Genomic DNA, 16,104 nt, shown 5'->3' on the forward strand with positions numbered 1-16,104 from the left:
ATGGGGCATACAAATATAAAGAGATCACCAATCATAGTACAAAAACATTTTTAATTCATAGGAGTGATGTCCAAAAAAAAAAAAAAAACGATAATGGCTGTCTTAGTAGCCTCCCAATAAAAGCATCCCTTGTTTCAGGGGCTGGTGGGGAATTCCACTGCTTGTCGCTTTTGGACACTGTAGATTGAATGGCAACATGACTGACTCCAGGTAGGATGGCCGCAAAGCTTCCCTGTAGACCCTCAAGTTGCCTAATATTCGTTTTTTCTTGGGTGAAAAACTAGCTCGACTGAATTATCAGCCTTGTTCGATTATTAATATTGCTTGCATCGATATTCTTTCTAGTAAAAAAATCATTAAAGTCTCGGTATGATGTATATTTTGTAGACTTACTTAAATTGTTCCTTAACTCTTAGTTAAAAGAACTACAAAATGATAAGAACATTTTATTCAAAGTAATTTTTTTTTTGAACAAAAAAACTTGTTGCAAAATCGAGTAAAAATACAGACTCAATCATGAATCAAAGTCTTGAATTTTTAACTTCTTCATGATAACTTATAATGTGTATTTTGTTTTTTTTCAGAATATTACTTTAACTGTAAATTATACTTTTTAGTTTAAGCTATTCTTATTTTAATTTATTCATAAACATAGTTTTAAACAATGAGAAAGCTCAAAAACTATTTTTCAAAGAATCATATACCAAAAAGACTAAATCTTTCTAAAAATATGATTAAAACTAGACTTTTTTTCAAAATTTATTGATGCTTGAATGGCTAGATTAATATCCTCCGAAAACTAAATTCAATGAACCAAATTCAACGTTTTTTACTTCAGAAGATCTATCCACTCCCTTGACAATATGCGAGGAAGTGGAACTTTACACGGCAAAAAATGCTCAAGGAGTCGGTTATTATGAATAAATAAATATGTTTTAACGTTTTTTTTCATTCAAGATTAAATGGTAATAATTATACATGTGTGTTGGTCTAATTTATGATCTGTTTCAAATAAAATGGCTATGTAATTAGCTTCTCTAATCAATGAACCAATATTCTTAATAGTCGACGATAGAAATTGATCTCTCGGTTAGCTCATACTCAGCAACCGTAATCAAGTCATATAGAATAGCAAGTAATACCATTAACTCTCCGAGAGAGGCCACCGAACATGTAGCTTAGCTGGCAATACAATCCCTCTCCCCTTAAAAAAATCTCGTGTCTGAGCCACTCGTTTGTAAGAAAAAAAAAAAAAAAAACAGAAAACTCTCCAAGGTAGCAAGAGTCGCTAATTAAAAACACATTTCCCATTGCCATAAAAGCAAAAGTTTGAATATTTATCAAAGTAAAAAGACAGGTGTCAAGCAATAAACTCATAAGAAAACGACCTTTGTTGCACAGTCAAGCACGTAGACGACAGGCAAACACACACATAAAGGAGCCGTGATTGGTTTATCCTTGTTCATGTTCATGTTCTCTAGTGAAAAGGGCTAGAAAAGGTTTAAGACCTAGGCTAAGAAAGCTTTTCCAAATGAATCAATAAAGCTAATCACTAAAATAAATGAGGATGACGTGGACTCGACAAGTCATGTTGCTGGTGTGAAATTAATTTCTTGGATGCACACCAAGACAAACCCTGTAAGAGGTTAATAAAAGAAATGACACATTTTTTCCTCTTTTTTGTTTTTTTTTTTAACATGTTGGTGGCCACAATTATCACTCACATTACTAACCTTTTTTTGCATAGCAATACATATAATTGAAGTAAATAAAATAATACAGGGTACATTCTTTTCATCCATCCTTTTTTCGTCTAGCGTTCGTGCTATATTTAGGCAGCCACCTCTCTACCCCACCGCATGAAGGAAGGCAAAAAGAAGCATAAAGGTTTGTCCTTGGAAAGCATGTATAGAGTTCTTGGACTTCATTATACAAACTACGGTCAAACATCAAACAACTCTACGATCCTTTCCATGGAGTCTATGATCATTCCATGGAATCTATGCCATTCCATTAGGTTTATACCCATTAATTAACTAAAAAAACTACTAATTAACAACAAAAAAAAAACTAAAAGCACTTGGTGTTTTACCATAACATGTAAGGAGATTTACTGTGGAATCAATAATATAATTTCTATTTTACCCTTTATTTTTCTTGACAATTGCCTTGACACTAAAGGTAAAACCATATTTTTTATAGGATTCAAATGGCATTTGAGAATTGATTGGAAGCAAGATTAATGTTGTTATGTGTATTTTATGTATAGTAAAAATATTTTATTGTCCTTGGAGGCTCAAATAAATTGCCCTTTGATTCAAGAATGCTTGCGTCTTGATAGGTTTATTTATATAGTAAAATAATATTTGTGCCCTTCACATCTAAGAAATATTGACCTTAGAGTAAGGGGTTTTATGTATTTGCACATTTTATGTATACTAATATTTCGCTTTTGCTCTGACTTTGATAAATTAAAGGTTGTTTGGGAGGGTATTTTTTGTATTTGCATCATGATTTTTTTTCATAATATTCATATGTCCTTGAGATCATTTTAGTAATTTGTATTATTATAATATTAATAAATCGATAAAAGATGGCCTACGCATGCCATGCAAGAGTAAGCGCGTTGTTGCCCCCCACTCTATTCGGGTGGCGCATAGGACATGTATAGTGGTGAAAAAAACTAATCACCTACTCACCTGACATAGAAGGTGGCAATATAATTTTTAAGGTGGCATACGTTGTTATCTAAATAGTGATTCAGTAACTATTAGTCTTTTATTTCTTCCCTTTGTTTTCTTTCTTTTATGCTTTAGTATACGGGCAGAGCTATGACAAATTTAATTAGTTTATAGCACAAAGGTGTTGCTTCGATTTCTTATTGCACTTTGTGGTCAAGTGAAGTCATGCGTTATTCTCAATAAACAAACAAATATGTCTATAACATGGTTGTGAAAAGATTTTGGTCAGTTGCATCTATTTCCTCACTACCTTAGTAATTTTGTGTGTGTGATTCTAGCAGGTTTATTATTACCGTTCCTTTTCTTCACCTCACCTTTTTAATTTGAAAATAAATTGTTTTACTTTACATAGACATGCATAACTCTTTGTTTTAAGCAATCATAACCTCCTCCAAACATAATTTGTCATTCAACCAGAATCTAAGAAGGGACAAGATCGCAGATAGGTGGACGTACGTGGAAGGCATCTTTGGATAGATTATGCTTAGGAGAACAATGGTCGCTCTTTGTGCAATTAAAGCTTCAAAAGCTGGAAAATAAACAAATTATAATTAATTAATTAATTAAACTAAAAGTAAGGTTTAAGCAACCCCCCCCCCTCGATCCCTCCCTTTTCAATCTCCTTCCAAGAAAGAGGTGGAAGCAGCTTGAGAAGCAAATTTAATTATTTAATTTCGCAAATTGGTCAATTCATCTCCTTGTGGGAGTGCTCTTTATCACTTGAGGAAAGCACATCAGACACTTTGACGAACACTATTTCTAAAAAAAAAAAAACATAAATGTATGTGAATTCATTATAATTATTTGAGAAGAGAGACATTTTGTGTGCACAATCATTCATCAATAATGGAGATGTGATGATCGCATCCATTACTCTTTACAGTAAATTAGATAATGGTGAACAAATAGTGTAATCTCTTGAATGCGAGGAAACCTATTTTAACTAAAACTCGAGCTATTATTGATGAAATTAATTCAACTTCGAGAAGATTCCTAGCTAGTCTGGTTATTATAATTATTTAGTATTAAGATTCCGGTGTGCTGGTTTAAGGAATAAGTAGATTTGTTGTTTGTGCTGTCGTTTAGGACATAAGAAAATGTGAATTAATGATTAAGATATTGAATCATCTAAGTGGTGGCACAGTGATAAAAGCTTGAAATCAAGAGTTTTGTTTTTTTTATGGTCTCAAGTTCGAGCCCTGTGATTGCTCATATGATGACCATTGGAGGTTTACATGGTCGTTAACTTTAGAGCCCGTGGAATTAGTCGAGGTGCGCGCAAACTGACCCGAACACTCACATTAAACTAAAAAAAAATTGATTAAGATATTGACTTACAAACTGTTTGAGAACACGGTGGAAACTGCATTTCTAAAAAATTTAATATTTTTTTGTAAAAATTTAATATGATTTGTATGTTTTAGATCGTTTCGATGTGCTGATGTCAAAAATAATTTTTAAAAATAAAAAAATCATTGGCATATATTTCGGCATAAAAAGTTATTTGAAAAGCAACCGCTACCATACTGTCAAACATACTCTTAGTTTTAATGATCGCATGTTTATTAGGATTTTTAGTTCCATTCTTGCATGATAATATTTATAAAGAATTTATAATTTAATTTTAAAAAAATATTTTAATATGTTAATATTAAAAATAAATTTAAATAAATTTATTTTAATATATTAAAAAATATTATAAAAAAACAATTTACCAGCCACGTGGAATGTGAGGGGTTCGTGGACTTTTTCCCAAGGCCTTGCAGGCAATCAGCGGACGGTTTTATGTTCCCTGTCATGACACGTCAGTAAATTTCTTCACTCAACCTCCGAGGTAACATGTCGCTTGGTTGTCTCTCGTTCTTATTTTAACACAGACGACAGTCACTCGCTTCAGAATGGCAAACCACGTAAAAAAATTATATATTTAAGGTCAAAATATAATAAAGATAAAAACTAAAAAACCCCAAAATTCTGCCGGGTTAACTCAAGACAACCATGTCGTTGCCTGCTTCGTAGCAGACAACGAAAGAGACGGCAAAACAACGGTAACGTCAGTTCCAGATCTCCGTTACCCCAAACACACGCATCCCAATAGAGTGTCCGTACAATCAAACAAATCATTTTAAAATTATATATATATATATAATTTAGTGCAGCTGTAGTTAACATATCGTGCATATATGTTCAGCACGTGATTCTAGGGAGGTGTTTGGCAACCTCAGTTTTACAAAAAAAAAAATTATTATTTTAAATTAATTTTTTTATGTTTTTTAATTTTTAATATATTAATATAAAAATATATGTTATTTTAATATATTTTAAAAAATATATTTTAAAAAGCAATTTTTATCACTCCATTCATAACTCCCCTTGAAACCTTTTGTTTTTTTCACCATTCATCCACTCAAAAGGAAACTTTTTTTATTTTAGATTCTAGGTGCATATAACCTATTATTAAAATTATTTTTAAATAAATAATCTTGGATTTTATGTTGAATTTCTTATTAAGGAGAGATTTAAACTCTTACAACATCAAATCTCTATGGTGATGGAATGCTCGAATTGATTTCACAAAAATAGTGGATTACTTCATTCTCAAGTAGAGCATTTCATGGTTCACTTGTTGTTATTATGAAAATCCTTGTATTTTTTTTTCTTTGCTTATTAATATACTTAAACTTAGCGGGTAGTTCTGGCTAACTTGGAGTTTCAACAAGAACATTTTAAAAAATCAATACTAGAGGTCTTAAGAAGTTCATTTCGAGCCTGTTTGGCTCTGCGGTTGAACCTGCGTTTGATCAAATTTCAATTTTTTTTTGCTAAAATTGAGTACGGTCTGTACTTTTTGGATCGTTTTGATGTGCTGATGTCAAAAATAATTTTTAAAAAATGAAAAAAATATCATTGGCATGTATTTCAACACGAAAAGCTATTTGAAAAGAAACCGTTACTACACTGTCAAACACGCTCTTCTTGTTAAAACTATAACTCACATGATTTTTGGCATCAATGAAGCAAGGGCTTGAGACAGGCACAAAAATTGTTCTTATAGAGCACGAAAGAATAGGAGAAAATTTATTTCTATTTACCTATAATTACACTATTAAATGGTTTTTCCAAACTTATCTTTTTCAATAAATTTAAATTGGTCTTTCAAAATAAATCTCTTAGGCCATGTATATCATGAATTATGATTCAATCATCAATATATATCTTAAAAAATTATCAAACCACCAGTAACATCTTCAATTACAAAAATAAATAAATAAATAATCCCAAATATCCTCTCATCTTCAATTGACCTCCATTCTAATGAAATATAAAAGAAATCATGAAACAAACAAGTTCTAATTATTACCGGTCTTTATCTATTCAACAACATTACAGTTAAAAATGATGAAGATTTAGTGCTAATCAGAGAGTGTAAAGAAGGAAAATAAGAGGCATTGACTGGCTTTAGTTTTGATAAAATGATGGAAAAGAAAAAAAACATTATTTAATTTACCAGAAACAAACAGAAAAGAAAAAAAATTGAGAAATTCACACACTTCCTTGCTTTTAAGACCCGGCCCGGTCAAAGACTTAAGTTTTAAATTTTGACCGGGTCGGCCGGGTCATTTTATTAATCAAAACGACATCGTTTTAGTAAGGAAAATAAAAGTTAATAGGTTTGCAACCGGGTCTTGCTAGGTCAACCGGGTTGCCGAGTCAACCCGTCCGGCCAGCCGGGTTTTTCCTTCTCCTGTTTTTTCTTTAACACGGCCCGGTTTCAATCCCGGGTCATGAATTGACTTGTCAAGCCGGGTCGAGACTCAAACTAGATTTTTTGAAATCTTTCTTTTAAGAAAACTAATTTATTTTTATCATTTATCTTTCAAAAAGAGCAAACGGATAGATATTATAGCAAATACATGCATGCATGCATGCGCGTGTGTGTATATAGTTTGTAATTGTTTTTAAATTAATTAATTGAGATTTTTATAGTGTTTAAACCGCATGAAGAAAAGAAAAACATAAAAAAAATGAATAAGTTTTTAACATAAGAAAATTCTTATCATTTTTTTTTCTGTGAAAGTATATATAATCTCTTTTTTTGTGTTTATCTTTCTCTTGTGTTATAAATATTTAGTAGTTACAATTTAATTATCATAAAATTCTCTCCATCAATATAATATTTTTAATTGAACTAACAAAGTGGTGCAAAATTTAATACCTAAGTTTATTCAGTTAGTTTTGTAATTGTTATGAACAACTTGAATAACCAAGGTATCTATTGTGGCATATAATATTTTTTAAAATAATTTTTTGTTTTAAAATATATTAAAATATATTTTTTAGATTTTTTTATATTTTACACTAACATATTATATTTTTTAAGAATTTATTAAAAAAATTAATTTAATAATTTTTTAAAATAAAAAAATATTTTAAAAATCAACTAAAAATAAAAATAGGAGCCGTGCGAATCACACGTTAGATAAAAACAACAATACGTCTTTAAATTTGCAAGTCCTCATCCCACGTGGATCCACAAATTAACAACCCAAAAAAATTATTTTTCTTGAAAAAAAGAAAACTACCCGCCATCCGTTAAGTAACGGCAAAATTATCATGCTCGTTAACGGCATCCATCTAATAACTCTCTCAAGTTAAACCTCCTAACTAGGGTTAGGTTGGTGAGCGTTACAAAACAAACAGCAACAAATAGGAAAGAGAGAACAGTTAAAGCAACCCCAAGTCGCGTAATATAAGAAGCGCGCAAAGCAGATTTTGTGTTAGTAACGGCGTTTTTATTGTCCGAGGAGAGACAAATAGAAAGAGAGAACAAAACCAAAAAACAGCTGCTTTTAGTGAGAGAAAACAGACATAGAGTGAGGACAGAGCTAGAGTTTGAGGGGTGTTTTTTAAAGCTATTAAGAAGAAGAAGAAGGTGGTTTTGTGACTGTTTGAAAGTTGTTTTTTTTGCTTTACAGGTTCTTGGATCTCTCAAGTATGAAATAAGTGGAAGCTGGGGACTTTTTGTTGGTTTTTTAACGGATCTTTTAAGGGAAGTAATTGTTGCAATTATTGAGGGATTTAATTGTTGTGATTAAGTGTAGATAATGAGAGTTAATTAAGGTTTGTAAAGGAAGTTATTTTGAGGGTTTGAATTTATTTTTTGGAGGTTTTTTTTTTGTTGACTTTGGCTGCTGCTTGGCGGGTTTTGAAAAATGATGGCTATGAATAGAGGAGGAGGAGGAGGAGGAGGAGGGTCGTTTTCACAGGCGAATAGTGAAGGTGAAGTGTGAAATGGCTTTATGTTTTTGTTCGTTTCCTGCGAAAACTGACTTTTCTTTTTTGGTTTCAGGTTGTGGAGAGGATGATCTGTATACGGAGTTATGGAAGGCATGTGCAGGTCCACTTGTGGATGTTCCCAAGCGTGGAGAAAGAGTGTTCTATTTTCCTCAGGGTCATATGGAACAGGTGAAGATTGGATTTTAAACTTTTTTCTGTCTAGTAAGTGAGTGATGGAGTGAATGGGTGTGGTTTAATTGAGAAGTTTGAGTCTTGGATTGGTTTTCGCTTGTGGGTTTGTGCTATTTCTGGTTAAAGATTTGAAATTTTGCTATTTTTGGGGTTGTGTAGTTAGAGGCATCAACAAATCAAGAATTGAATCAGAGGGTTCCTTTGTTTAATCTGCCTTCGAAGATTCTCTGTCGTGTTATTAATACTCAGCTGCTGGTATTTTTCGCTTTCTGATCTTAATTTCCTTTCTGCAGTTTCTATTTTCTTCATTTTTTTGCTTGGTTGCTTCAGTTGAGTATTGATCGATTTAATTGAGTTTTCATGAAATTGATCATATTATTTTGCTAAACTCATTACTTTATATGTAAGGCTTGTTTGAGTTAGGTCTTAGTCATACTTATTTGTGTATTTTGTCGGTGACTGAATAAACTGCTAAATTTTAATGATCGAAAGGGTTGGTTTGAGAACTTTTTGTTGATTTCTTTCTATCTGTACAGGCGGAACAAGAAACAGATGAGGTTTATGCGCAGATTACTTTACTGCCTGAGTCAGATGTAAGAACTAATTAGTTTTCTTTCTGACTTCTACAGTTTTAGTGTTTATTTAGCAGATATGTTGACAATCATTTGTTTGATTTAACTTAAATGGCTTTAAATATTGTTGAAATACTGTAGCAAATTGAAACTACAAGTCCCGATCCATGTCCATCTGAGCCTCCAAGACCTACGGTTCACTCTTTCTGCAAGGTTTTAACTGCCTCTGATACGAGCACCCATGGTGGATTTTCTGTTCTTCGTAAACATGCCTCTGAATGCCTTCCTCCACTGGTAATTTGTGTGTGCAGTACTAGTCTTGGTTTCTTCCTTCTGATCATATATTAACTTTACCATCACGTATATGTTTTGAAGGATATGATCCAGCCAATCCCAACTCAGGAACTGGTTGCCAAGGATCTACATGGTTATGAATGGCGATTTAAGCATATTTTCAGAGGTAAAGGATTTCTATGTGCTTTCCGTCTATCATTGCGATGTCGATGTTTTATTCTTGAGTTCAGAGAGAATTTTTCATTTCTCATCGGCTATGCCTAGGAGTAGTTAGACTTAAAGTAACTAGTTAGAATTGATATAGCAGATCATCACTCACATTCGGTCAAATAAACAGGTCAACCAAGGAGGCACTTACTCACCACAGGTTGGAGTACATTTGTCACTTCCAAGAGATTAGTTGCTGGGGATTCGTTTGTCTTCCTCAGGTATTCATTTTCTTCTGAGATGTTGGTTTCTTGTCCTCCATAAAATAAAATAGATGGAAAGCTTATTCATATAAGAATTGGTTGTCTAGAGGGGAGAATGGTGAATTGCGTGTTGGAGTGAGGCGTGTTGCTCGCCAACAGAGCAGCATGCCGTCATCTGTGATTTCCAGTCAGAGCATGCACCTTGGAGTTCTTGCAACAGCATCCCATGCCATTTCAACCCTAACTCTCTTTGTGGTTTATTATAAGCCAAGGTATGGTACATCTTTAACCAGAGACTCATGCCCTCTCATGCTTCTTTTATTGAGACATTCCTGCTGAGTATGTCAGATTGCTTTGACTTTTCCTTAGATTATTTATGTCTTTCTTTCTTCAATTTAACTTATCAGGACAAGCCAATTCATCATAAGCTTGAACAAATATTTAGAAGCTGTTAACAATAAGTTTGCAGTTGGCATGAGATTCAAGATGAGGTTTGAAGGCGAGGATTCTCCTGAGAGAAGGTGGGAGAATTACCGTACATGGTTGCTTCAATCATTTCTTTTTAAAGTTGGAGCTCTACTGTAAGTGCAAAATTGAAGTTTGTAGTGACTTACAATTCTGAGTTTATTGATTGATCAGGTTTTCGGGCACAATTGTTGGGGTTGAAGATTTTTCTCCTCATTGGAATGATTCTAAATGGCGGTCATTGAAAGTAATGTCTTTTTAGCTGGACACCTTTTCCTTTATTTGAAACTATAAGTGTGAAATTAATTAATCTGTTACTGTCTCTTTACCAGGTTCAATGGGATGAACCTGCTTCTATTTCAAGACCTGATAGGGTTTCACCATGGGAGATAGAATCCTGTGTGGCTTCAGTACCAGCCAACCTGTCTCAACCAGTTCAACCAAAAAATAAAAGGCCCCGGCCTCCAATAGAAATTCCTGCTTTTGGTAAATAAGAATTTTGGTTCCTCTTTTTATCTTTTGAGTACTGAATGATTTGGTCATTGCAATCTCTTTTTGTCACTATTATAGATTTATCTTCAACTGCATCAACCCCTTGGAATTCTGGATTGGCGCAATCCTGTGATTTAACTCAACTGAGTGTTACTGGTGAAGGCAAAAGAAATGAAAATCATGTGATGTGGCATCAAAAGCAGACTGATATTAATGGCCATAGCAACTCTATAACAAGGACTCAGGGTGAAGGGGGCTGGCTTTCTTCTCCTCATGTGAATGTTTCTCAGCATCTATTTCAGGAAGCCATGGAGGATAGCAAAAATGTCTCCCCTTGGCCTGTATTCGTAGGCTATTCCACTCCCGTCTCATCTAAGTCAAAGAATGACCCTATCCCTGACCCGTCTAATAAGGGGAGGAAATATGAGGTGCCTACTAGTTATCGATTATTTGGCTTTGATCTTGTAAATCAGTCTACAAGCTCATCTCCTATTGAAAAAGTGTCTGCACAACCAATCAGTGTATCTAGTGGCGCCACTGATGGATGTGTCCTAGCTGCCCTGCCTGCAGTTGATTCAGACCGAAAACATGAAGTATCCAAGGAAAAGAAACCAGAACAGTTAAATATATCATCAAAAGAAATTCAGAGCAAGCAAAGTTCTACTTCCACTAGAAGTCGCACAAAGGTACTGAAAATAAGAACATCATGTTTAATTAAAACATGTTTTGCACTCTTCAGCAGGTTTCTGAAAGAAGTTTTTTGTGTGGTGTTGAATTTGCCAATAGGTTCAACTGCAGGGGACTGCTGTTGGTCGGGCCGTGGACTTGACCTTGATTAAGGGGTATGGTCAGCTTATAGATGAGCTGGAGCAATTGTTTGACATCAGGGGACAGCTGCACCCCCGGGATAAGTGGGAAATTGTTTATACTGATGATGAAGGAGATATGATGCTTGTTGGTGATGATCCATGGCCGTAAGTATTGTGATTTTAATGACCTTGGAAAATTTTCATCATAACTTCACAGATAATTCTTTTACCTGTTGCAGAATATGATATACTCATTGGTTGGCTGTATTTGATGCAGTGAGTTCTGTAACATGGTGAGAAGAATCTTTATATGCTCAAGTCAGGATGTGAAAAAAATGAGTCCAGGAAGCAAGCTTCCCATGTTACCCCTAGAAGGTGAAGGAACTGTATTAAGCTCGGATTCAGCAGAAAACTGAACCATTCAACTTCCGTTCTCTCATTTTTTTTTCCTTTTACCTTTGTTGCTATTGTTGTTGTTTGTTTGTTTGCGGTTATAGTACTCTGTTTTAGTTTTTGGGCTCTGGAGGATGCTTTAAGTTGGAGACAAAGGAGGCACTGGCTAATTAATAGCTCGGTTTTTTAGAGCGAACTACGCAAGGAGGACACAAAAATAGACGTTGACTGGGTTCCAAGTAGTGATGGAAGTTCAAACCATAGGGCTAGAGTTTGTACATTTTTTGGTATTTGCAGGTAGGGCTGGGGATTGGGGTATATGTCTTGTAAATATTTTGCGCATGGAAATGTAATATTCGTCTTTACAGCGTGGAAATTCTCATGCTCGAGTTTCGTTGGATTATTTTGTCCATGGCCGTTTTGCAATCTGCAGCGGCATGTAACGATGCGGCTCACTGTGCCGGTTTGCTTAGCATCAGCTTTTAGTAAAGCTACATTGCCATATCATGGCTTGAATCCTTGAACTATGATGCAATGGGACAGAATGTCAGACTCGCAGGACATTTTTGTCTAGAAGGCATGGTGTTTATAATGCTTTAAAGGCAAGGCTTTTCTAGCAACCTTTCCTTCGCACTGGTCTAGATAGTGGACTTATTAGAGATGATGACTCTTCATGAGAACATTTTTGTAAATCTGTGGTGGCAGTTAGTCAGGGTTATTGAAGCAGTTCCAGGCTCCAGTATGGCCTCCGCTGAATTGCACCACTTGTGGAGAACATTGCACCAGTATGCTTTTTACAATCTTCTCTATAGTCAAGGATCGAACTTTAGGCGTGAGAACTTTAGTTTCTCTATCTACAATTTACTATTGTAAAACTTTAGGGATTGAGGAACCCTATTCTGTTATACATTGCGTCAATTGGTATTATAACCAACCAACCTTTTTGATGGACGCGGACATAGCAACAACTCACCCAACGATGCAGGAGTAAAGAACCTAATCGCAAATACTAAGATCAAACAGAGCGTTCATTAGATAGAAAAATTAGGCCCAGAAGCTAATTTTTGTATTTTTTAGGATGGAAGTAAAAATTAAAGGTTAACGCTAAACTTTGTTTCCATATTCAATGGTTAAAATAGTGCAAGTAAAAAAAAAAAAAAAAACTAACATCGAAGTGACTACATATACCTCCTATGTTTCTTTTTCTGTTTAGTAAATTACTAGTTAATTTCCTAAACAATGATTTATCACGAGTCAGATAAAAAAATAATTTGACACAGGAAATACACAACTGTTATTAACACATTTTCTAGCAGTAAGAAAAATTATGATTGTGAATTAAAAACTTGGAAAGTACGTTTAATAAAATTAACCAAGGTTTTTATGCATCAATGAATATCAGTATTATCTAAACACTTTTTTTTAATCAAATACTAAGTTGAGAATCTAAGAAATAGATGCAGATCAAGCACTTGATCTTGTTCCATATGGAGACCAATTTTTTTACATAGCTATATTTTTTATATGTATAATGTTGCTACCCAATTTTTGACCCATGTTTTAATAATTTTTTAGAAAAAATCCAAAAATAGTGAAAAGCATTGAAAACCCAAAAAAATACATTTTTAATACATTTGCATCGTTTTTAGCATTGGCAGCGTCGTCTAAAAAGAATTTAAATTTTCAAAGGTCTTTCGAACGCGTTCAATTTTTAACGCGTTAATTTTAAAATCATTGATTTTCCTCATTGAGTCGACGTTGATATTTGCTCGCTTTCAAAAATACAAAAAAATAAGAAAAATCAAAATTTACAAAAAAAAAGAGGAAAAGAGAAGGAAAGGAAAAGTTGAGGGACTAATTTGAAAACCTAGCAAAACTTTTCCTATAAATACCATGCTAAAACTGAATTTTCAGGGGGGGTAATTTTGGAAACATCAGAAAAAACCCTAAACCTATTTTTTGAAAGAGAGAGCGCCCCCCCTTCCCATTGAAAAAGGAGAGAGAGCAGGGGCGGCTGCAAGCCTCCCTTTCCCTGTTTACAGAGGCTGGCCGCCCCTCCCCTTTGATTTCCTTCTTCCCCTCGGCAACAGAGAACAAGAGACAGCTCCCTCTCTTTCAAAACCAAACCGGGGGCAGCCCCCTCCCTGTCCTCTCATCTTCTTGAAGCCGCCTCCCTTCCCTTGGTAAGGAAACCAGAGCTCCCCTTCTCCCATTGCAACAAACCGGAGCACCCACAAGAGACCACCCTCACAGCTCCCCCCACAAGGCCACTTCCCCTCTGCCTCTCCCCTTCTCTTCGACAGAACAGAGTCCCCTCACTCTCTCATTTTCATCGCCAGGTCTCTCCTCCACTCGGCCCCAGCGGCGGCTGAACAGCAGCAGCGCCGTCCCTCTCCGTCCTAGCTGTTCGTTTCCATCGACCTCCCTCCCCGGCCATCTCACAGATCTCCAACCGACCGGCCAGCTGCAGCGACCGAAACATGCGCCGTCCCCAGCTTCCCTCACCTCCCACGAAACCCCGCAGCAGCTCCTCCCCTCAGCAGCCGGCCACAGACCCGATCTCCTCAGCACCGCCATTGGGCTCCTCCTTCAACCGACCTCGAGTGGCGGCCCGAACACAACGGCACCTACAGATCAGCAGCCATCCTTCCTCCTTTTGCCAGCTACCAGAAGCGGAGGGGAAGACAAGAAACCCACAGAAGAGCCGATCTGCAGATCTAAAGGAGAAGAGAGAGGCAGATCCCAAAAACCATGAAAGAAGATTAAAGCAGTTGCTTTTTGCGTTTTCTGTGGCTTTGCAGGTCATGGTTGTCACCGCCGGCGAGGAAAAGAAGAGGGGAAGAAGTCGATCCAGACACCCCCTGTTGCTGTGTTTTTCTGTGGCGGCGCGTGAACCCACGCGCCGCCAGTCACGGTGGCGCGTGGGAAGACGCGCCGCTGCTGTTCCCGCGCCTAGAAATCCTGCTGAACACTGTTCCGGCTCCAGAAGGTGTTCCCTATAAATTCCATATTGTTTTGGGGCTGTTATTGTAATTTTAATGTAATTTTTTTGTTTATTTGTTTTGAAATTGTATTGTGTACTGTGGATGTAAAAAAAAAGAAAAGAAAAGAAAAGAAAGAAAAATAAAACAATGATAGAAAAAGAGATTGTGTGTGTTTGTGTATTTTTTTTTATGTATGTTATTGAATCAAAGAAAAAAAATGAATTTAATATTTTAATTTATATGCACAAATATCTAAAGGACAGATAAAAATCATGTTGTATTTCCCATAAAAATGTAGAACATGTATCTACATATATTTGGAAACCAATAACTGATTTATCAAAGCCTTAGAATTGGGCTAAAATTTTATTTTTAAAAACACATCAAGTCCACGAAGCAGCTTACCTCAGGTAGGGTGCGTTAGGGGTGCTAATACCTTCCCTAACCACAACTAGTCCCTTTCCTGTGAATCTCTGACAAGACCAGTACATCAGGTTTCCTAGTAGCCCTCAATAAATTACTAGGTGGCGACTCCGACGAACCAATCAAATCAAAACGAACAAACGATAAAATCGCCAGCTGACGTCGCGCGGATTTTTTGACGTGCGACAGAATGGCGACTCCACTGGGGAAGGTATTGTTTTCAACATTATTGGACTAAGCTTTGTGTATTTGATGTGTTTATGTTTTTGCATTTTTGTCTTATTTTATTTTTGTTTTATTCATGCATTTTGTAGAATTGTATCATGCATCACATATTTTAATTTTTTAAAGCACACACAAGCTTCAGGTTAGGAGGGGGACTAGCAGCTTACCTTACGACTGTTAGTCAAGGTTTAAGTTTGTGTAAACCCCAACTCTTCGTTGAGTGCTTAGACTGGTAACAGTTGGTACATGTGCCATCTCATTACCTACTGGGCCCCTATATTGCCTTCAAGAGGGTGATCACTGGGACAACAAGAGACCCTTTTTAGAGACCAAGTAGTAAACCTACCTTTTGTCTCACTTAAAAAGATTAGAACCTGTCTTTAGGATGTGTGCTTCGTATACATTGTTTTGCATCAGGGCAAACCCTTCTTGAAGCATCTTGAACTCAAGACTTTTGGGTGACCCAATGGCCGTCACTCAGAAAATTTTCATTGTAGAGTTTGGGGCAAGAATCAAGATTCTTGTTTCATCATACAAGAGTTACAACCATATGTCACCCCTCGAAGGGCGAGTTCTTCATATAGATTACATGTTCATACATTTATCATGCATGTACCGGGAGGAAAAATAGGTTCCTCCATCCGAGCTGTGCTACACATGATTGAAAAAAAAGACGATGGAAATAAAGAAAGATGTCAGAGAGAGGCACAGAGTCAAAAGAAAGTTGAGAGCATCAAAGGTGAATTAGCTAGGTTCAGATCTGCCTGAACAAGTGTAGAGCATCAAATGGAAAGGGAATGTCTGCATAGTCTTCTGTGGGAACACCG

The 16,104-nt window shown here is 35.7% G+C and overlaps 1 protein-coding gene across 1 annotated transcript; it reads left to right on the plus strand.

The window, feature by feature from the left end:
* Positions 1 to 7,480: 7,480 nt before the first annotated feature.
* Positions 7,481 to 12,021, plus strand: LOC133701724 (auxin response factor 9-like). Its single transcript, XM_062125767.1, has 14 exons — positions 7,481 to 8,021; positions 8,092 to 8,207; positions 8,370 to 8,465; positions 8,747 to 8,803; positions 8,924 to 9,076; positions 9,158 to 9,242; positions 9,414 to 9,504; positions 9,594 to 9,758; positions 9,894 to 10,007; positions 10,126 to 10,198; positions 10,284 to 10,437; positions 10,522 to 11,129; positions 11,230 to 11,417; positions 11,530 to 12,021. Exons 1-14 carry the CDS (start codon positions 7,955 to 7,957, stop codon positions 11,666 to 11,668), a joined length of 2,106 nt encoding a protein of 701 aa, XP_061981751.1. The 5' UTR covers positions 7,481 to 7,954; the 3' UTR covers positions 11,669 to 12,021.
* The last annotated feature ends 4,083 nt before the right edge of the window (positions 12,022 to 16,104 follow it).

The sequence above is a fragment of the Populus nigra genome, chromosome 8, assembly GCF_951802175.1.
Source record: "Populus nigra chromosome 8, ddPopNigr1.1, whole genome shotgun sequence".
Taxonomy (NCBI): domain Eukaryota; kingdom Viridiplantae; phylum Streptophyta; class Magnoliopsida; order Malpighiales; family Salicaceae; genus Populus; species Populus nigra.